General features: G+C 42.9%; 1 protein-coding gene across 1 annotated transcript in view; it reads right to left on the bottom strand.

Moving 5' to 3' along the window:
- Nucleotides 1–22614, bottom strand: part of pth2ra (parathyroid hormone 2 receptor a) — a 95007-nt gene that overhangs the window by 14104 nt on the left and 58289 nt on the right. The window contains exons 8-10 of the mRNA XM_075478958.1: nt 17788–17848; nt 17083–17149; nt 5673–5767 (exon numbers count right to left, since the gene is read on the bottom strand). Coding sequence (XP_075335073.1) covers nt 5673–5767; nt 17083–17149; nt 17788–17848 — 223 coding nt within the window. The remainder of the gene's footprint in view (nt 1–5672; nt 5768–17082; nt 17150–17787; nt 17849–22614) is intronic.

Raw genomic sequence — 22614 nt, 5'->3', positions numbered from 1 at the left:
TACCTGTATAGCAATGTGACTGCATCCTAATTGAATATAACTGAATTATGTTGCATTAATTAGATTTTTGCAGTATATATATCAATCATCAAAAGGAAAAAAATTGAAATTCCAAAAAAGAAAAGGCAGTCTTATTGTTGGCAGAAATAAGCTTCTGTACTGATCCTTATTGCTGTGGTTCTGAAGAAGCCCTCAGCTTAAGACACCCATTTCATCAGTATGTTTTTTTGAGATTATGTAGTTTTGTCCATTCAGTTGAGAAGCTTATGCAATATTCTTCTATCCACAACCGGCACCAGCAGCTCTGGAGCAGTCCAAAGGACAGAGCCAGCCTTATTTATCAGTTTATTTTAGTCACTAGCTCTGCTCAGCTAGTGACCGCCAAGCAGATTGCACTCTACACAGACATTTTTCCTTCTACAAAAATCAGCTTAATATTACACAAAAAATCTTATGCCAAAGATCAATAATCATCTCCTTTGTCCTGTTCACATTAAAGATGAGTATATTTTTCCCACACCATGCCACTAAGCATCCTGTTGGTCACCGGCCCACCCTCCAACTGCAGTCGTTGGAGTAATTTTGCAGATGACAGAACTCCAACTTGCACTGAAAGTATGAGGAGTAAACCTTTTTTGTTACTTTTGAAGTTACAGTGGTACAACCGTTGCAACCAATGGACATCGCTGGCAAAATAAAGTATAAGTTGTTAAAAACTGTGGTTGTTACTTTAATCTATACATGAGCAAGCTGCACGAGCTAACTCTCGTTCGACGAGCTGCACTCGGTTTTATCAACAATTATTTTTGCTCACCCGCTTTCTGTCTTTGTACTTTTTTCTTGGCTGCTCTAACTTCTCCTAGATTTTTGGAGTGTGTAACACATGCTGTATTTGGCTTCTAGTTTAGTGCTCCCAATCAATACACAAAACGTCCTCGCCTGCACCATTCAGCACAATACCGCTCGGGGATTAAACACTGTAATTAAAATGTTTTTATCTGACACCAGAACCAGCAGGGGAGGAAAAAACTGATAATTGCAGATGTATAAATGCATCTGCGTTTCTCTGTGTGTAAGTGGGTGCATTTGTACATCAAATTTAGTGAGGACCAGTGTTAAGTAAGGAATTTCCTCATTTCTTTTTGTGCTTCTTAAAATGGCTGATTAAGGATTAGTTCTTGGTTAATGGGTTAAAGTTGGAAGCAGTGATGATAGAAGCTTAGAGGCGCTGCATTCCAATTGACTTCATACTTAAAATAGACTTCATGTTTCGTAAGATTCATAACAGAAACAGTTCAAAGGGAAATGTGAAATATGTAGGAAAGAAACTAAACAATGGTCCATCACTTCACGATAAGTTGGATAGCAACATTACCAATCAGTCTGCTCACTTGAGTTGAAAAACTATGAAAAAAGAGAGAACTTACTGAACAGGTTAACCTATCTTTGCATATTAACTAATGCTATCATTAATCATGTGATATTTTAATGGTTAAGAACTTGTTAAAAACAAGATTGTTCAAAGCTCTATAAAAAATTATCTAATATCTTCAGGAAAACAAGTTGTTCACATTAAAACTGACCTATTGACAAGCTAAGCTACTGTTTGTAGGACTAATTGTGAAAAGTTGTGAAACTGTTAATATTAGCTTAACATGTCCTGGATTGAGGAATTTGTTTATTTGTTAATGTTCCACTAAAACAATATTAATCCCCATAATTTTTTTTTCAATGTTTAAATCTTTAAGTTTTTTGAGAAAAAACTCTCATGGCCACTGGCTCAAAGTATGGTAGACCTTTTTCCTCATTCACTGAACGCAGAACTATGAAATGTTAATGTGGTCCTGCCCATAGCTACACCTAGCCTCAGAGGACTAGCCTTACCTATTTAACACTAACTCTGCAATACTGTGATAAGAAGAGTAAGCTAAACTATACAAGGTTGCATGCAAATTAATGTACCCGAATGGTGATTTACTCACTATTGCTTTCAAAAGTGTAAGAATAGTAGCACTTAATGTTTGGCCGGAGCCGCGGCTGAGTGGCCGACAGTAAACCCAGCTATAAAGATTGGCCTAACCTCGGCTGCTACTGGTCATAACTGCTCAGTGACCACTGTTGTTTACTGCCTTTACAGTCACTGCTGTGGCAACCAGGGATGACAGTTGTTGCTCTTTGAGGTCGGACAACTTCTCCTCATAGTTTGCCCACGCTTCTCATGTAATAGGTTCCTCATAACATATGCACATAAAATGTAAAACTCCAACACCTAATATGTCAAGATTGGTTCCTCAAGTGTTCAACGTGGTAAATACAGGTTTTCTGATCTTTCCTTTTTGAGTCTGGATGTTGTTCTACAGATTCAAAGCAGAAATCCCCAAGCTATATGGCTGGTTTTGTTCATGTTATGTCTTGAAACATCTGAAAATATCCTTTGATGTTAACAACGTTAAAAACTGTAAGGAAAATTTTTCCAAACCTGACATTCCCAGGGCAGGGAGCAGGGGGGCGGAAGGACTTTATCTACGCGGCAGAATGATGAGTAGCTCTAGTCAGGGTCCATCAGACAATGTGTCCCTCACAGAACAATAGGTGAAGGAGAGTGGCTCAAGATTTCTTGGCTGGGAAAGTGGATTTTTACTTTTTTTTTTTAGATTGAAATTTCAGATAAATGGGTCCAGAAACATTACAGTGTGTCCCCTAACTAAAGACTGCTTGAGGAGGTCGAGAAGTGATTTGCATTAGAATACACTATTCGACTGGGTTGAAAAACCCCAAGTCATACAGAGTGGCATCCAAGGAAGCTGATGTGGAAGAGCTACACTGTAAGACAGACGCGTACTGGGCGAACAAATCGACAGAGGATGCAGTCTCCATTACACTTCACACAGCCCTGGAGCACCTAGAGCAGGCTTACGTCATCATGCTCTTTGTGGACTTTAGCAGCGCATTCAACACTGTAGGCCCCCACAAACTGGTCCACAAACTCATAAACCCGCTCACTCTGTTCATGGATTATGGACTTCCTGACCAACAGACCTCAGAATGGGGAACCTGACATCTGACACCGTAATCATGAACACTGGCACTCCACAGGGCTGTGTGCTCAGTACCACCCTCTTCACCCAGGACTGTGTCCCCACCCACTCCTCCAACACTGTAGTTAAATTTGCAGATGACACTACAGCGGTTGGCCTCATTGCGGAGAATGATGAGACCTGGTACAGGCAGGAGGTCCAACATCTGGCTGGGTGGTCCTCAACACCTCTAAGACTAAAGAGCTCATCTTTGACTTCAGGAGGACCAGGAGAACGGCACAGCACCCAATCTACAACAGGGGTGAGGAGGTGGAGAGAGTGGAATCATTCAGATTCCTCACCAAGGATCTTACATGGACAATACACACCTCCAACATGGTGAAAAAGGCCCAGCAGAGGATGTTCTTCCTGAGGAAGCTGAGAAAGGCTGGCCTGGCCCCGCAGCTCCTCATCAACTTCTACAGGAGCTCTATCCAAAGCATCCTCTGCCAGGGCTGTACGGTGTGGTACAGCAGCTGCACAGCAGAGGACAGAAGGAATCTGGCACGGATGGTGAAGACTGCACAGAGGATTGTGGGAGCTGAGCTCCCAGACTTGGACTCTGTGTATGCTGAGCGCATGAGGAAGAGAGCTCGGTCCATCTGTACAGACAATAGCCACCTAGGACACTCCTTGTTTGTCCTACTGCCATCAGGGAAAAGGTACCGCACCATCAAAACCCGGACAAACAGACTCAGCAAAAGCTTTTTCCCCAGAGCTGTTGCCTCCATCAACCCCCCACCCCCAAACAAACAAACTGAAATCTGAATAAATGCAATAACAAGGACTTAAACATTTTGTGTTATATTGTGCAATATTATATGACATATACTGCGTCAATGTTTACTTCCAGCATTTTTAGAACTGTATATATCTTTTTCTAATATATTCTAATAACTGTTTTCACTACTCAACACTTTTTTTTATTTTTTATTCACAACATTTTATTTTATTGGGGCCTGCCATAGCATTGCATGGCAAGGCACCTATTACTATTCCGTTGGCAAAAGTCTATGGGATTTAACATTGAAAACGTGTCTCTTTATTTATTTATAGATTTATATATTTATTCTTCCGTCCACATTAATGCGGGCCCTATCAAAACGACCGGCTCGATGAGTTTTCGCGGGCTATTACTTTTATTGAAGATTGGAGTTACCATGGCGACGTAATAAGCAAAAAACAGCCCCCCAAAGCCCCCTTAGGAATAAACAGGGGGATGACCTGGAAAAATCATAAAAAAAAAAAAAAAATTTTGAGCAGTTACTGTGTCATCATGCATTAACCTAGAAACGCCATTCAAATGTCAGTTTGTAGATACGTCCGTGCTGTGTTCAGAAGTGAAGACACCATATCGATACCTGCTACGGATTTCCCACAGCATGCCTCCAAGCGACCCAAAGTTTTGGCCAAAATCTGTAAAATTTGAATTTTTAGAGCACAACTGCCATTTCATTAGACTGTGGGAAGAGCAAGAGTTCTGACCTCAGATTCATTTTCGAATCGCCCTCACGCCTACAAATATCGCTCCAAAGCCATTATGTACTGTCATAATATAGGCACGCATGTTGGGATTCATAAAATGTTTTCATATTTCATCTAGGGCTGACCATTTGTTCTCAGAGCCCCTCAGAGCAAAGTGATGTCGGGGCTCAAAGACCTCAAATCCCCATTTTAATTCATCCAGTTCTCAGAATCTCAGCAGCTCCTGCAGCCCTTCTTTCTCTCATCCGTGCTTTCACTGTGAATGTGCTACAGATCTGAAACGCGGGAATATTGAAGTCCAAAGGCGTCCCTCGCTCATTCTGCGGGAATTTTTTCCGTAGCTTTTACGGTTTCCGAATGGGAAGCATCTATTCGTAGAGGTTTTTTGGCTCCGAGTTGGCAGTTCGCCGCTTTAAAGGGACAGCTCGCCAATTTAAAGGGACAGTTCGCCTTGAATGCTTCTTCTTTTAGCCTTGCGAACCATTCCTGAGCAGCCGTGATTGGTTGAGCGATACGCACACTTTGGCAAGCCCCTTCTAAATTTCTTCAGAAATTTCTAGTTTCTAGTTCATTGTTGTTGTTTTGTCTGTTCTTCTTGATTGCCAACAAATTTTCGTTGTAGGACTACAATGACAAATAAGAATCCTTGAATCCTTGAGCTGTTTGAAGCAAATTTGCAATTTAAGTCACAAATACTAAAACCACAATGCCATGGATATGGTAGGAAGCTAAGTTAGAGTTAGGGTTAAGGTTAATGTGTGAAATGAGTTCACAAAAATTGCTGCAGCTATTCTAGTTCACACTTGTTTTTTCTTATGACGGGTTGTACCAGTAAATCAAGTTGAACTAGACAATCAGTCATGCAAGTACATCGCTTCATAAACAGAATAAAGAATAAAAAAAAGGTCATGATTATTTATGTCAGCTATAGTGTGTGATTAGTTATTAACATAACAAATCACAACATCAGCATAATAATCATGCTCATAAGTAATAATTTATTTACACAAAGACACAAAATAATTCTCTAACACGCAACCTTCAACAAAGTCCAACCCTGGGCATGGAATAAATGGCTGGTTTTGTAGACATAACCAGTTCGGTACAAACCTGTACTGTTTCCTGGTGTCGTATCTCCCCGCGTTTGTCTCTCGAATCTTAGTGGCCAACACTCGCACGATATTCACAAACAAAACAAAGTTGAGCTAAAACACAAGAAAAGAGGTGGAAAACTCATGTTTATGTTTTAGGCAGACGCTTTTATCCTAAGCAACTTACACTCATGCAGGGGTGTCAGGATACGAACTCAGGTCACCCACATGAAAGGTGGCAATCTTACCACTACATTATCCTACATTACATCATGCTGTAAATGTGGCAGACCTCAAATCCTACAAAAGGCACATTAAACATAACAACAATTTAACTGTGCTATGCTTTCAAGGGAACTAAATGTCCAAACAAAGACTTGCTTGTGTGAAACAAAAGTGATCAAACAAATGTCATCAGTACCGTATGGACTGGGTAGCTTCATGCTTTAGTGTTCTCCACTTTGAGGATTATAAACCAGAATATGCTACTAAAACATAATTGCTTTCAGCTGTAATTAATTCCAGTATACAGAAGAAAAAGATGAATTAATTTACATATTTGTTGCAGTGTTTTCAAATCTGTGAATCATATAGTATTAAATACTATTTCTTTTTAATTGCTGCTGATTATCATTATTAAGATCGACATGTCTGAGATAAATAGATAATTGGGCCAGTAATGTTGTGTTAGAAAAATAAAGAATAACAACAACAACAACAACAACAATAATAATAATAATAATAATGCAGTTTAAAATCTATTGGTCTATGATCTAATCAAGTGGCACACAGTGTGTAACTACTGGCCCGAGTTAGGTCGGTGGGTGGGTTACAACAAAAATACGGTTAGCTCTTGGAAGCTCTCACCCGTCTGCACGGTTGGCTAATGTAGCCCTTACCCGTTATTATTGGTTGATAAAAGGATTCAAACACGCTCCGGGATGTCCAACAAAAGACAGACACAGTTGAAGTTGACTTTGAGAATGTTTATGTAGAAGCTTCGTCACCATCTACAAAATCCACACACTGTCACCCACAGAATATCCAAAGTGCATTAATGTGTGTGGTTAGTTTTCATGTACGCACAGCACTTTGACAAACTTTCAATGCTCCAAATGTCTGTGAAAGGCAGTCTGTGATCCGCGATCTGACTGAGAAACGGGAGCAGCAGTGGGCGGGGACAGACAGCTAGGAGTGCAACGGGATTGGTTGACCGTGACAATGACTGACAGCTAAATTAGCCAATGAAGAACTACTGACCAAAATAATAAGGATTATGTCAGGTAGATGAGCCTTTTTAACAGCCGCCCCCAGATTTCTTATGGAAATCTGTTTCTCTTCATAAAGGCCCTAGAACTAGGGAAGATCCTAATCAGGCAATGCAGGGAGGTGAATAATCCGGGCTACTGGGCGCGTGTAGGTGCGGTCTCCAACTTGCACTCTCACGGTCCTTACTCGGTTATCAGATCCAGGGAGAACTTCTGAAACCCGTCCCACTGGCCAGAGTGCTCGGGGCAACTGTGGATCTACAATCATGACTGTGGTACCGACCTGGAGATCTGGCGCTTCTGTAAGCCATTTCTGACGTGCTTGGAGACCAGAGACCAAGTAATACTTCAGAAAGTGTCTCCAGAAATGGTCTGCCAACAACTGACTGTGCCTCCATCTCCGTCAACTCAACATTTCTGACTCCGGATACACAACCTGTGGGAGTGACGCGTCTGGCCGCCCCATCAGGAGAGAGTTTGGGGTTACTGGGTCTGGGTCAGAGATGTCTGAGGAGGTATAACCAAGTGGTTTTGAATTGAGGATCCCCTCAATCTCGATGAGAACCGTCCTCAGGACCTCTTCTGTCACTGATTGAGCACCTAAGGTGACCCGTAGAGCTTGCTTCAGGGAGCGGATTTCCCTTTCCCAGCAACCACCAAAGTGTGGCGCACTTGGGGGGTTGAAGGTGAACTGGATTTGTTGGCTGGCAAGTTGATCTTGAACTTCAGGCAGGAGAGTTGTGAAAGCTTCCTTCAACTCGCGTTCACCTCCCCTGAAGTTTGTCCCCTGATGGGACAATATCTCCATTGGTTTACCTCGCCGAGCCACAAACCGTCGAAGTGCCATCAAATAAGAATCAGCATCTATGCTGCTGAGGAGATCAATGTAGACTGCACGTGTCGTCATACATTTAAAGAGAATGCCCCATCTCTTTTTGCTCCTGCGGCCGATTTTAACCTCATATGGCCCGAAACAGTCCACTCCAGTGGAATAAAACGCAGGCTTGTGGAGGCGCAATCTGGCCGGGGGCAGGTCAGCCATTCTAGGAATCTGGGGGGTTCCACGCCATTTCCGGCATTCAACACACTCTCGCTGATGACGTCGGATAGCTTCTCTGCCACGAATGACCCAATATTTCCGGCGAACCTCAGCGAATACTCGCTCTGGGCCAGGGTGAAATAAATTCTCATCAAAGTCTTTGATGATCAACTTGGTGATCCAGTGCTGGGGGTCAAGCATGATTGGATGCATAGAATCCTGATCAAGCAGAGTGCTGTGTCGCAGGCGACCTCCCACTCGGATCAATTGAGTAGTCTTATCAAACTCGGGAGCAAAAGTAACCAGACGACTGCTACTAGTTATTGCCTTTCCTGCTCTCAGGTAGGCCACATCAGAGGCGAAGCAATCCTGCTGGGACCGCTGGAGAAGAGATATTTCTGCCTTCTTGAAGTCGCTGGCAGAGGGACTTCCCTCTGCCACCCCATGAATAGAGCGTGCGGTAGCCTCCAGAAGTTTGTCAAAGCTGATGAACTGACTAGCTCCTGGGGTATCTGGGGCCAGCGCTGTAGTAGTGAGGCCACAGACTAGGGTTTTCCGAAGTTCATCTCCTTCTACAGGTGAAGTGACAGGCTTCTCCGGCCACTGCTCAGGAGTCCCTTGTAGGAATGATGGGCCCTGATACCACCGACTCTGCTTGCCTAGCTCGGCAAGAGTTTTCCCACGAGTAATGTCATCAGCGGGATTGCTGGAGGTATCCACGTAGCGCCATGCTTCACGATCTGTCAGATCTTGGATCTCCGCTACCCTTGTGCCCACGAATACTTTGAACCTGCACGAATCCGATTGGAGCCAAGTGAGGACCGTGGTGGAGTCGGACCAGAAGATGGTTTGGCGGATGGGCAGAGAGAGCTCCGTCAAGAGCACCTTAGCTAACTGCGCCCCAGTAAGTGCAGCACATAACTCAAGACGAGGTATAGATTGCTGCTTCCTAGGTGCTACTCTCGACCGAGCAGCCAGAAATGCCACCATAACCTTGCCACTGGGGTCCTCTGTCCTGAGATAGGCCACCGAGCCATAAGCCCTTTCTGATGCATCTCAAAACACGTGGATATCTCTGACACTGGTGAGGGAATCCATCTCACGACTGCTGTAGCACCTAGGGAGGGCTATCTGCTGCAGGTCTGGCAGCTCACTCTCCCACTTTCTCCAGGACTGGAGGAGATCTTCAGGTAACAGAGGGTTGTCCCAGTCTCTCTTCTTACCCCATAGCTGCTGGACTATGACCTTGGCCCTGGTAGTATATGGGACGATATAGCCCAGTGGATCATACTGGCTAGCCAAGACCTTGTAGATGGTGCGCATAGTAACCTGAGGACAGTCGAGAGATCGGGACTTGTATGACAAAGTGTCGGACTGGCAGTGCCAGTGAAGCCCAAGTGCTGATTCCTGCGTGTCTGTTTTCCCTTGTGCGATCCATCGTTCAGCACCGTCTGACCTTGCCTCAGGTGGGAGATGGTGGATCACTGAGGTGACATTGCTCGCCCACTGACGCAAGTCAAAACCTCCTTCAGCCAGAAGGTTCCAAAGCTGGTCCACAAGTGCTTTGGCCCCCTCCTCAGAAGTCAGGCTCAACATGCAGTTGTCCACATAGAAGGACTTCTCGATTGGCTCTCTGGCTGCGTCCCCCGAGTGGCTACTGTCCCTGGCATGTTTCTGAAGGGCGAATGTTGCGCAGCAGGGACTGGATGTTGTTCCAAAAGGAAGGACACGCCACTCATAAACACTCAGTGGTTCTTCACGTTTCATATCTCTCCAGAGAAACCTTAGCAGTGGCCTGTCTTCAGGGAGGAGCCTCACCTGATGAAACATCCCGCGTATGTCACTGCTGATGCCAACTGAATGTTCTCTGAATCTGAGGAGAACTGCAAGCAGGGATGGACTTAGTGTGGGTCCAGGTAGCAGGAGCTCGTTGAGGTTATTTCCTCTGAACTGGAATGAGCAATTGAACACTATACGGTTCTTGCCGTTATGTTGCACCATATGGTGCGGGACGTACCAGCTAGTAGCTGTGTCCTCTTCAGCACCAGGTGCTAGTTTCACCACATAGCCAGCTTGCTCCAGCTTCTGGATTTCAGCTTTGTAGCCTTGGGCTTGATTGGGTGCCTTCGCAAGCCTCTTTTCATTACTTCGTAACTGTGGGAGCACAGCTTCCTTTGGCGCTCGTAACTGAGGCATGTTCTTGGTATGCAAGAGGGGGGTTGCGTACCGTCGAACTCCGTCCACCTCGATCCTCAGTCTTGGCCTCGAGAAGGTCTATGGCGTCCTGATCTTGACGTGATCTGACGCTAGCTTTCTCATTATGCCATGGTAACACGTCCATCTGCCACAGCCTTTCCACCTGACTATACAGGTCCGCAGATGAGGGAAGAGTGGATGTAAAAAGGCAATGCTGCTCAGTGAAACCATGCTTCGATTCCTGCGCTGGGTCCATCCAAGGCGTGTCTTAATGGCAGCTGGCCCTCCAGGTGGCCCAAGACGAACTGGTTCCACCGGCGTTATTAGGTGGGGGTAATCAATCCAATGAGTAACAATGGCTGGGCATCGACAATGTTTTGTAATGACAATCCCTGAAGGTGGCGAAACTTGCGTTGCAAAGCACTAAGAGGGTGAGTGTGCTTTGCCAGGTTCAGCTGTTTTGCAGTAAATGCTCCCTTGATGTGGTACAATCTCTAAGGTTCTGTTGCAGGAGAGATAGTAAATGAGACTGCCGCCCCATGAAGAACCTGAAGTTCCTGTCTCACCGTACGGAGGATTATGTCCTCTGATTGTCCCTTGAGCCCAAGTTGCTGTGCAGCCGAATGGAGGAGGATTGTGCGTTCTGATCCATCGTCCAGGATCGCAAAGGCCTCCATAGTTTTGTCTCCATTCCGAAGTAGGACCTTGCTGATCTTCAAGAGGACCTTGCGACCTGCAGCTGGTCTGTCAATGTACAGTACTTCATTGGTAGTGTTAAGTAGGACAGAGTTGGCTGCTTCAGTAGGATCCTGAGCTTTCTCTGGCTTTTCAGGAACCCTCTCAGAGACCTCATGGAGCACCATCAAGTGGCAGCGGTTGCAGGTTTTGCATCGCATCTTGAGGTTGCATTCCCGTGCGTGATGGTCTCGACCACAGCGCCAGCATCCATTCTTCTCCTTAACCCAGCTTTCTTTCTGATCACGGGTTAACCGCTGAAAGTTGAAACAATTATTGAGCGTGTGGTTCCCATTATCACAGTAGGGGCAGTACATTTTCACTTTGTCTTTAGTGGCAAGTGCTTTCTCCTGTCGTCCACCTGGCTGCTTTGTCTCTGTGCCGAGAAGTACAGTGGTTGTCCGAACAGCCTGTTTAAAATCCTTTCGTTGGTCTCGACTCTTTGGCGGAGTCTCTTTCCTTGAGCTGTTAGTGAACCTTGTGTTCTCCTCTTGTACCTCAATCTCAAATTCCAGCCAGTCTGCCAGATCAAGCAGAGTGGGAATGGGCGTCCGATATGGGTGGATGTAACGGCGGAAGCTGGATCTTAAGTCATGTGGGAGTTTCCCCATCAGTCTTGAGACATGTGAGCCACACTCAAGTTCCACCTTGCCTTTCCTGCCCAACTGCTCCAACAGACCCACTAGTGAGCGCACTCGCAAGGCGAACATCCTGAAAGTCTTGATATCGCCACTGGCAATATTCTGGCCATCCATCAGCTCGGCGATCCGCTGAAGGGCTAATTGGTGCGGCTGCCCATACTGCTTATTGAGAGCGCCCATCGTGTCAGAATAGGGGTACTTTGAGTTACAGTAGGAGTCAGCGACCAATAGAGCTTCTTCTACCTTGAGATGATCCATAAGGATCTGGAATTTGAATCTCTCATTAGCGTTGTCAGGGAGGAGATTTTCCAGGGCAATTTTCATTCGAGAGAACTCTCTGGGGTTTGGATGAGTAAAGTCTGGTATGGTCGGAGTGGGTCCCTTATACAGTCTCAAATGACTCCTCTGAGATGGGGGACTCGGAGGTCTACTTTGGGAGCATCCATAATGGGAGGGGGACGATGAGCGCTCTAGCTGATAGGAGCGATTAGAATCTCGACGGTGAGCGGAGTCCCGCTGCCTGGATGTTTCCTGCCTATGACCATCGGCATCGGACGAACGTGAATGGGAGGCGTTCTGCCCAAAATAAGATGACCTTTCCTTTAACTGCTCCTGTGGTCCAGTTTCTGAGCCAGGGCTGTCTGAACGTGCAGGGGTAGCGTTGGGTCTCTTTGTTCGTGGGGCTGGAATAGGTCGGGTTAGCTCCGTCATTACCTCACATCTACCTTGCCGAGGAGCTGGGACTGGTCGTGTGGAGGAGGACCAAGAGTGATTTGGGGGCTCCTCTCGTCCATATCCAGACCGAGGTCGATGACCAGCATGATCAGTTTCCATCCTGGCCATTTCTGATAGCAGGGCGTCTTGCCTACGATGGAGGAATTCGATCTCCTGCCTCATTTCTTCCTTAGCGGTGTCCCAACTGTCCTTTATCACCCAGTGCGGTGGTGAGTAGGAGACTTGGCTTACAGGAGGTGATGAGCCATGGCCTGCTGCATATCGCCAATCATTTCCATCCGCTGTGTAGCGACTTCGTGGGTGTGGTGATATGTGTAGTGGTGACGAACGCCTCATCTGGTCCACGACATGGTCGCCCCAGGATGTGGCGAAGGATGTCTGTGGCTCAGTGCACACAGTAGGTTCCTCTTTGTCTGAGTAATTCAACATGTTAATCCGCAGTGAGTCTGAATCCGGCTCGAAGGACCATGAAAAATACGGTTAGCTCTTGGAAGCTCTCACCCATCTGCACGGTTGGCTAATGTAGCCCTCACCCGTTATTATTGGTTGATAAAAGGATTCAAACACGCTCCGGGATGTCCAGCATAAGACACAGTTGAAGTTGACTTTGAGAATGTTTATGTAGAAGCTTTGTCACCATCTACAAAATCCACACACTGTCACCCACAGAATATCCAAAGTGCATTAATGTGTGTGGTTAGTTGTCATGTACGCACAGCACTTTGACAAACTTTCAATGCTCCAAATGTCTGTGAAAGGCAGTCTGTGATCCGCGATCTGACTGAGAAACGGGAGAAGCAGTGGGCGGGGACAGACAGCTAGGAGTGCAACGGGATTGGTTGACTGTGACAATGACTGACAGCTAAATTAGCCAATGAAGAACTAACTGACCAAAATAATAGCCAAATGAAGAACTAACTGACCAAAATAATAAGGATTATGTCAGGTAGATGAGCCTTTTTAACAACGGGGCTTTTCATTTTTATTAAATTATACTTTGGTCCTTGTTAGTTTAACCTAGCTTCTTTCTCGTGCTTCTGTCAATCACTCTGAATGATGGATTTAACAAAACATAATAAAAAGAAAGCCCTGGAGGCAGGTGCATCAAAATCCTTTAAAATCACTGACATTTCATTTGTTAGAGCTCCTACTTCAGCCACTAAATGTGGAAATGGCAGTGAGGATGCTGTTGGTGTGGGGAGAGACACACAGTAAAAGTAAAACAAAGTAGCCAATACAGCTCAGAGTCAGCAGAGCCCCAAGAATTCAGGGAATTTACCACTGACACGGTAAGGTAAGGTTGATTATTATAGGGCTAATCTGACTTATTTGCTCTTCATCAACTGAGATAGCCCAGCAAACAGCCACACAGGCCATGGTGAAAAATAAATATACTATGTACGATATACACTACATTAGGTTCAGGAGTGTGTTTATGGGAATTTTTGACCATTCTTCCAGAAGCACATTTGTTAGGTCAGATGTTGGACAGAAGGCATGGCTCACAGTCTCTGCTCTAATTCATCCCAAAGGTGTTTTATCGGGTTGAAGGTCAGGACTCTGTGCAGGCCAGTCAGGTTCATCCACATTAAACTGGCTCATCCAGGTCTTTATGGACCTTGCTTTGTGCACTGGTGAGCAGTCATGTTGGAACAGGAAGGGGCCATCCCCAAACTGTTTCCTCAAAGTTGGGAGCATGAAATGGTCCAACATCTCTTGGTATGCTGCAGCATTCAGAGTTCCTTTCACTGGAACTAAGGGGCCAAGCCAAGCCCATCCTGAACAACAACCCCACACCCCACCAAATTTACACCGTTGTCCTGGCAACCGCCAAACCCAGACTCCTCCCTCAGATTGCCAGATGGAGAAGCGTGCTTGGTCACTCCAGAGAACACGTCTCCACTGCTCTACAGTCCAGCGGCGGCGTGCTTTACACCACTGCATCCGACGCTTTGCATTGCACTTGGTGATGTTTGGCTTGGATGCAGCTGCTCGCCATGGAAACCCATTCCATGAAGCTCTCTACGCACTGTTCTTCAGCTAATCTGAGGGCCACATGAAGTTTGGACGTCTGTAGCGATTGACTCTGCAGAAAGTTGGCGACCTCTGCGCACTATGCGCCTCAGCATCCGCTCTGTCATTTTACGTGAAATTTATACACCTGTGGCCATGGAAGTGATTGGAACATCTGAATTTAATTATTTGGGTGAGTGAATACTTTTGGCAATATAGTGTAAGTATATCAAATTTCAGCATACTTGACTGTGCTTGCAGTCAAATTAATCTCTAGTAAACGTGGTGTGAGAATGATTAGTTAACTTGAACTTTGAAACTTGAAACAACTAGTTTTGGGCTGAGTATATTTTAGTTGTGAATAAATTGTAGAAAAGCAGAATTTGAAGTGTATTGATTGTATTTTTGTGTGGTAAAGTGGGACAACTCAAAGTATACTTTGTACACTTAAATATGTGGCTGTAAATGTATTAATTCACATGTTTGATTAGTAAAATAAAGTTTACTGACTTTATTTTATAAGAAAAACAAAAGATCTATTGCAAAGTCCCAATGAAATTACAGCAATATGTCAGTCATATGTTATCATTTTATCCTCAAATTGTGCTTTTCCTACATTTCTATTCATAAAGACGAATACTTAACTTAACAATATACTAGTCCCATAGAGGACTTAATCCTCTATGAAAAAGTATCATCTCACTCTAAAAAAAAACGGTGTGATGTGAAAAAACTGTAGAATTTAAGCTGCAACCCCCAAAACAAATCTTTCTTTATCACTTTCCAATGAAACTGGTCAATATGACTATGACTATTTATGTTATCATTCATGCTGAACAATCAAGTCTTCATGAATGAAATCAAAACCTGCACCTGTCACACAAAAATGAGATTTCCCCCACCATTTGTGAATATACTGTATCAGTGTGTCACAGGTGTTGACAGGTCATCTACAGTAATATCAAACCAGTTTTACCGCCTGCATGTGCATCTATATATTCACGAGTTTAATTTTCAACAAGACATAAACATCTAGCTAAATATTAATTGTAAATTCAATCAAACAGTATTACTCTGTTTTACACACTCTCTTCAGGCTATGCCTTTATATAATTCATCCAACATTAAAACATCTATAAAAATGACATGAGAACGGTCGTCAGCACATCCTCATTCCTACATTCATTGTCAGATATACTAACACCCCTTTACAGAGCTAAATGCAGCACTTAGGTCATTGTATCTTCAGAAATAAATGCAAATAAATTAATTTTGTATACTCAAAATATTTCCATAAATTCACCAAAGTACTTTAAAATCAATAAAAAGCTTTAGAGTTTAGATTAATTTAGGAAAAAAGGTCAATAAAATCTGGTTTAGTTCTTGAACCAGCTCTTATATTGTTCTGTTATGTCTTTGATGACAATTTTACTCAGTAATTACACTGTTCATTTTTAGTGGCCCGTTTTAGAGGACAAAGCAAAAACTACCATTCTTTTCTCATATTACAAGCTTTTCTAGCTAATGTTCTCTATCAGTGCAAGGACTGTTGAAGCAGCATACGGTCTAATTAAGAATGGTTTGCGCTCTGTGATTTCAGGAGATAATCGGTTAAAGCCAGCAGGGTATTAGTCCTGGTACATAATGTAAATCTTGCCTGTGATTAGAATCTGCAAGAGATTTTCCAGTCACAGCTTGGCAGCTACTTACTTATCCTTGAATGCAATGACAACTCAAGTCAAAAGTGTTCATTCAACAGCTGAGTAATTTTTAAGTAGTTTAGTCATTAATTCAGAGCTTTTGGGAAAGTTGCCCTCACAGCAAGACAGTGCATGACTAAAGATTCTCTCTTCATCATCTCTTTCCTCAATTTATCTTTTTACAACTAGCTCCAGCGCTGAAAGATTCCTCAGCCCCTGGAGGATTTTTGTGCTACATTACATAGAGGATGAAAGAGAAAGATACACTTTCTGATTTCCATAATTTGCATTGGCAACCAAGATAAAAAAAGAGAACTGAATACCAGTGTGATGAAATACCAAATGGGAATGAATTATAAGGCACTTGTGTTGGCTTTGCTGTCCTTCAGCATGAACAGCATTCCATTACTGAGGTCAAATTTATTCTAAATTTTATCAAAATATCTCACATTAAATATCTACCAACTGAAGCAAATAAAATTCTCATGGTGCAAGCCATACTGCAGAAATGTGACCATTATAGTAAATCGAACGTAGAGCTAGATCAGACACAGAAACCCAACCAGAGTCAATATCGTTATTAAAGGGGACATATTATGCAAAGCTCACTTTTTGCGGGTCTTTGTGTTCATATTTGGGCCTCTACTGTTCCTTTAAACACTCCAAGCGCGAAAAAAAACCCATCCATCCGTTTTCTGACAAAGACCTGCTGCTCAGCTTTCTGGAACCTCAACAAAAGTTGTGCTTAAAAAGAAAACGAGTACAATCCACAGTTTAAAGCATTAGCCATTTCATGCAGTATAAAACAACCACAAGACTCTTTGTTCAGGCAAGTGCATGTGCTGTATCTCTATTTTATAAATTCTACACATACAGTTTTGCTTGGTATGCAAAGAAGTATAGTAGAAACAGTTATTGAAGCCAAGGAAAGGAAGAAAACTGTTGTACCCAGCTCGTACTGAAATATTCACAAAGCCCAAAAATATGGCAAGCCTAGCCATGTTCAAAATGGTTTCTTCCTTATTCATACTCAAGCCATCAAAAGGAAACATTTTAAATTGGATTCACAGCCAATAGCAATCGCTGCTTTTCACACTCTTACCCCAATTGCTGTTAAGATAGGCACCTGGTAGATCCATTTTATGTTACCAGCACTTAACTCCCAGCACCTGCAGTTGACAATACACAGGGGCGGAAAATCAAATTGAAAAGGCAAGAAAAGGGAGACTAAATAGTGAGCTGGTAAGAAATTAATGAAGATTATGAGTCACTTTTGATCAAACATCATCAAAAAAATCCATCCATTTATCCATAGGGAGGATGTAGAACAAAGACAGAGTACTACATACATACACTTTTCCAATTTCGATTTAAAAACACTTACTGTTTCATAAAAAGTGTTTTATTTTAATGTTATATTGAATCTTTAACAAATGTTTTATTTTACAGAGCGTTTGAGAGAAATTCATCACAGATTTCAATGATGTTCTGGTCAAAGGACAATGAGGGACATTTCAGGAGCACAGAATATTTCTTTCCCTCTTCATTACAGTGAAAAGGATGTTATTTGCATCAAATGAACCAAACATTTGGTGAATGTGCCTCTACAACTCAGTTTTAACTCTTATAAGCTGCTGTAATAAATGGATGTTTTTATCATTCAGAATTGTGTTGCATACTAAATCATCCATGCTTAATTTGATTTCATTGATGACTTAAATGTCACTACAATTAAGCACTTGTCATTGTTGAAATGACAGAAGACCTCCAAATACTGTATGAATACAGATAATACTTGCTCTCTTACCTTGCATCTGCTAGTGTTGCCCTTAAAATTGCCCAGATTGCCACAAAAATAGCTGGAACACCTGAAATGAGACATAACAAATATCTGTGTTCTGTTGACAAATACAACCCTGATTTCAAAAAGGTGTAACACTGTTTTGTCAAATGTAAATAAACCAGAATGCAATGATTTTTTTAGATCTCCTAAACCAATATTTTATCTATAGAACACAAAAAATATATCAAATGTTGAAGGTAGTACATTTATTAGCTCATCTTAAGTAAGTGCTAAAAACAAAAGGCAGGAGGATAAAAAGAGCACCTTAGAGAGGCAGAGTCTCTCAGAAGTAGAGATGAACAGAGGTTCAGCAATGTGCAAAAACTGCATTAAAAAAATGTGAAGTCATGCCAGAATTATGTCACTCAATGTGAAAACAAGAAGATAATAAAAAAGACTGAAAATTCCATTATCTGCAGCATATAATACTATTTGTAATTTTTATTTTCTATTTTTGCATATTTGCACCTGCAGGAGTGGCATCGGATTCTCGTTATATGTATGCACTGTATATATCGTGACAATAAAGGCTATTCTATTATATCAAAGATTCTGAGAATCTAGAGACATCTCTGCATATGGGACATGGCCAAAAATCAATATTGGACGCTCATGATCCCATGGGCTCTGCATTAAAGGCCAACTTCCATCGTCATTTCATTAATACTGCTGTGTTCACCATTGTTATTGAATGCATTAGTTGTCGGTTCTGTTTAAAAAAACGTTATGGTTGCTTTGTTTCAAGCTGTTTTTGTGGGCAGGAAGAATGGCTTGATGAGATACGACAGGGTTTTCCGGTCCTTCTCATGCATATCCGTGACGCGATAATGAGGCGTCTCTGATTGGCTCCCTCCCATGAATGAATTAATGAACCCTCCTCCTCCCCGCTCTGTGTGTATCCGAGAGCCTGCAAGTTTTTTTTCAACTCAAAACCTTTCGAAGAGCAAACTTAAACACAACCCATGCGGTAATAATTTAATCAAGCGTTTTCCTTAACCAATATTTTTCACCTCACACGTCAATGTTGCAAAATGTAGGCCTATACAGCGCAGCACTGAAAATCGCTCGGCAGAAGTAGTGATTGTGGTAGACTGCAGAGATTGTTCGTGGCTGGAATATACAACCAAAATGAAAAGGCACAAATCCATTTTTGAATATTTCAAAGCAAAAGAAGTAAAAAGCACAGCATCATCTGATGGGACAGCTGTGCCCCAACCTTCAACTGTGGACCAACCAAGCAACAGTTCCTTTCACACTGACGACCCGGGCTGGCGTGTCAACTCGACTTTCGATCCGCGTCGGACTCTAGTCTTTTTGCCGAGCCGAGTTTGGTGTGAAAGCAATTGACGCGGGTCGGACGTGGGCGTGGCGTGACGTGAGGAGTTTAAAAGACAGAATGGACAGCTGATTCAGAACAACAGCGACATCAAGTTACACGTGTCACCTAATACGCCAAGCTTTCACATTGCAATTTGGACCCGCGATGGTAGCGGGTCTCAGTGTGAAAGGGGCTAGTGACGAATGTTCTTCAACTACTACGCTAACCGAACCTCGCTGAGGCTAGCCATGGGCACTGTTCAAGTGAGTGCTGCAGGGATCTTACGACGCCTCATCAACCAAGCAATCCCGATGTGCTAAAAAGAACCAGGAGGGTGCAAGGGACAGGTTCTTCACAACGATAGGCGCTTCGACCAGCGTGATTTCGGAGTAGTGGTGGACATTGAGAGGCTACTAGTGACAGCTGGGACGGGGATGAGGTGACACTGCCATCATCCATTACGTCTCTATACAAAGATTCTGACTTTGATCAACTCTGCGCACAGTTGCCAGACACGGTTAAGACATCTACACTTCAAAATGACAAACTGTCAGTGAGAGTCATAAGCAATGCAATGAATGCTGTTCCTGTCGCAAAAGACCTGCAGCACACAAACTTCTGAACTTCAGTCAGTACGGCATCAGCAGAGCGTTCGTTTTCCCACATATCTCTCTCTCTCTCTCTCTCTCTCTCTCTCTCTCTCTCTCTCTCTCCTCTCTCTCTCTCTCTCTCTCTCTCTCTCTCTCTTCTCTCTCTCTCTCTCCTCTCTTCCTCCTCTCTCTCTCTCTCTCTCTCCTCTCTCTCTCTCTCTTCTCTCTCTCTCTCTCTCTCTCTCCTCTCCGCTCTCCTCTCCTCTCTCTCTCTCTCTCTCTCTCTCTCTCTCTCTCATCTCTCTCTCTCTCTCGAGAAGTCCAGGTGCTTGATGGTCTGCCTACAGTCCAGACCTTTCACCAACTGAAAACATTTGGTGCATCAAGAAATGCTAAATACAACAAAAAAGACCCAGGACGGTTGAGCAGATAGAATCTTTAATCAGACAAGAATGGGACAACCATTCCACCCCAAAAGCTCCTGCAGCTGGTCTCCTCAGTTTCCAGATGTTTACAGACTGTAGTTTGAAAGAAGACGGGACACTACAAAGTGGTAAACATGGTCCTGTACCAACTTGTTTGAGACAATATTCTGCCATCAAATTCATTCATGAAAAAGTAAAATGTCTCATTTTCAGCATTTCACACAACGTGGGAGTAAAGATATGAGGGTGTCCCAAGTTAATATCTACGGCAGAACAGCTGCTTTTTTATTTTCTAATATTATACTCTGTATATAAATGCCATCCACTAAACCCCTCTTACCCTAAATAAGTGTGATTGTGTTTATCAAAAGTTATATCTGCCGTCGACATTGTCACATTATCATTATCATGGTAACGGGAGTGCAAATCGTTACTACAGTTACTCTTTATTATCATTACTACTAACATTGACCATGAGTTGAAATTACTTTGGTGTCTCTGGGAAAAGTTTGTAATTGTGGTCAGGCAAGATTAATTTCGCCAAGAAGCAAAGCCACTTCCGTCTATCATCCTCCAAAGAAAGTCTTCCAAATGTGGCACCTTCATTACAGTTAACATAATTATTAACTAAACTGTAATGGAGCATAAGTGTTCAACTGTCTTTCAAAATAGATCCTGCTAACGGAATACATTTTAATCTAATTGGGTATCTTATCTGCAGCTCAAAAGGAAAAATCGAGAATAGAAATGCAGAGGGGTTTGCTGAGCTTCACGGCAGTGACACAGAGGAAAAGTGCAGGAATGTAATTATGATCTTATTGAGCATAATTACTTATGTCACTGAGAAAAGCTGAGTTCTTACTGCATTATTGTTTGTTCAATTGATAGTTAATTGAAGTATATTTTTCAGACATTTTTAGGAGAAACGAAGGTTTCCTTATGATCATGATTGTATGAATAATTAATGTGAAAAAAATTATCTAAACTTTTCTGAACGCATAAAAAACACTTGACATTCAACATACTGTTATTGATAAGAGTAATTCTTCTGATAAAAACTAATTGTAGTTTCATTTGACAGACACAAGGACAAGCTTGTGTCTGTGCTTGTCCTGTTGGATCTCAGTGCTGCATTTGATACGGTCGATCACAGTATCTTCTTACACAGACTTGAACATGTTATTGGGATTAAAGGAACTGCATTAGGCTGGTTTAAATCATATTTATCTGATAGATTTCAGTTTGTTCTTGTAAATGAAGAATCTTCCTCACACACCAGAGTAAGTCATGGAGTTCCCCAGGGTTCTGTGCTTGGACCGATTCTTTTCACTTTATACATGCTTCCATTAGGTAACATTATTAGACAGCATGGCATAAATTTCCATTGCTATGCTGATGATACTCAGCTGTACTTATCTATAAAACCAGATGAACCCAATAGGTTGGTCAGACTACAAGCATGTCTTAAAGACATAAAGACCTGGATGACTCAGAACTGTCTGCTTCTAAATTCAGACAAAACTGAAGTCGTTATCTTTGGACCTGAGCGTTTCAGGGAGAAATTGTCTAGCTATATAGTTACTCTAGATGGTATTTCCTTGGCTTCTAGTTCTACAGTGAGGAACCTTGGAGTTATTTTTGACCAGAACTTATCATTTGACTCGCATATAAACAGGTTTCTAGGACTGCCTTCTTTCATCTTCGTAATATTGTTAAAATCACGAACATCTTGTCTCAGAGTGATGCAGAAAAACTAATTCATGCATTTGTTACTTCAAGATTGGACTACTGTAATTCTTTATTATTGGGCTGTCCCACATATTCTCTGAAAAGCCTCCAGCTGATCCAAAATGCTGCAGCCAGAGTTCTGATGAGAACTAACAGGAGAGATCATATTTCTCCAGTTTTAGCTTCTCTTCATTGGCTCCCTGTTAAATTCAGAATAGAATTTAAGATTCTTCTCCTTACATATAAAGCTCTTAATGACCGAGCTCCATCATATCTTAAAGATCTCATTGTAAGATATTTTCCTAACAGAGCACTTCGTTCCCAAACTGCAGGTTTACTTGAGGTTCCCAGAGTTTCTAAAAGTAGAATGGGAGGCAGAGCCTTCAGTTATCAGGCCCCTCTCTTGTGGAATAAGCTGCCAGTAAATGTCCGGGAAGCAGACACCCTTTCCACTTTTAAGACCAGGCTTAAAACTTTCCTTTTTTATAAAGCTTATGGTTAGGTCTGTTGAATCTGATAGTGTGTCTGCTAGTGTGTCTTGTCCTGCCTCCACCTCTGGCACCCTCTATACTTTCATTACCCCCTACCCGAACCAGGGTTTGAATCCCATTCCTGCCTATCTTACCTCTTTTATTTCTACCCCTACCCGAACCAGGGTTTGCATCCCCACCCCGCTGTGACTGGTGTGCAGTTGGTGAGAGGCTGAGGTAGCTTGTGGCTGTAAAAGATG

This window comes from Odontesthes bonariensis, chromosome 12 (genome assembly GCF_027942865.1).
Source record: "Odontesthes bonariensis isolate fOdoBon6 chromosome 12, fOdoBon6.hap1, whole genome shotgun sequence".
Lineage (NCBI taxonomy): Eukaryota > Metazoa > Chordata > Actinopteri > Atheriniformes > Atherinopsidae > Odontesthes > Odontesthes bonariensis.
This window is presented reverse-complemented; position numbering and strand designations above follow the sequence as displayed.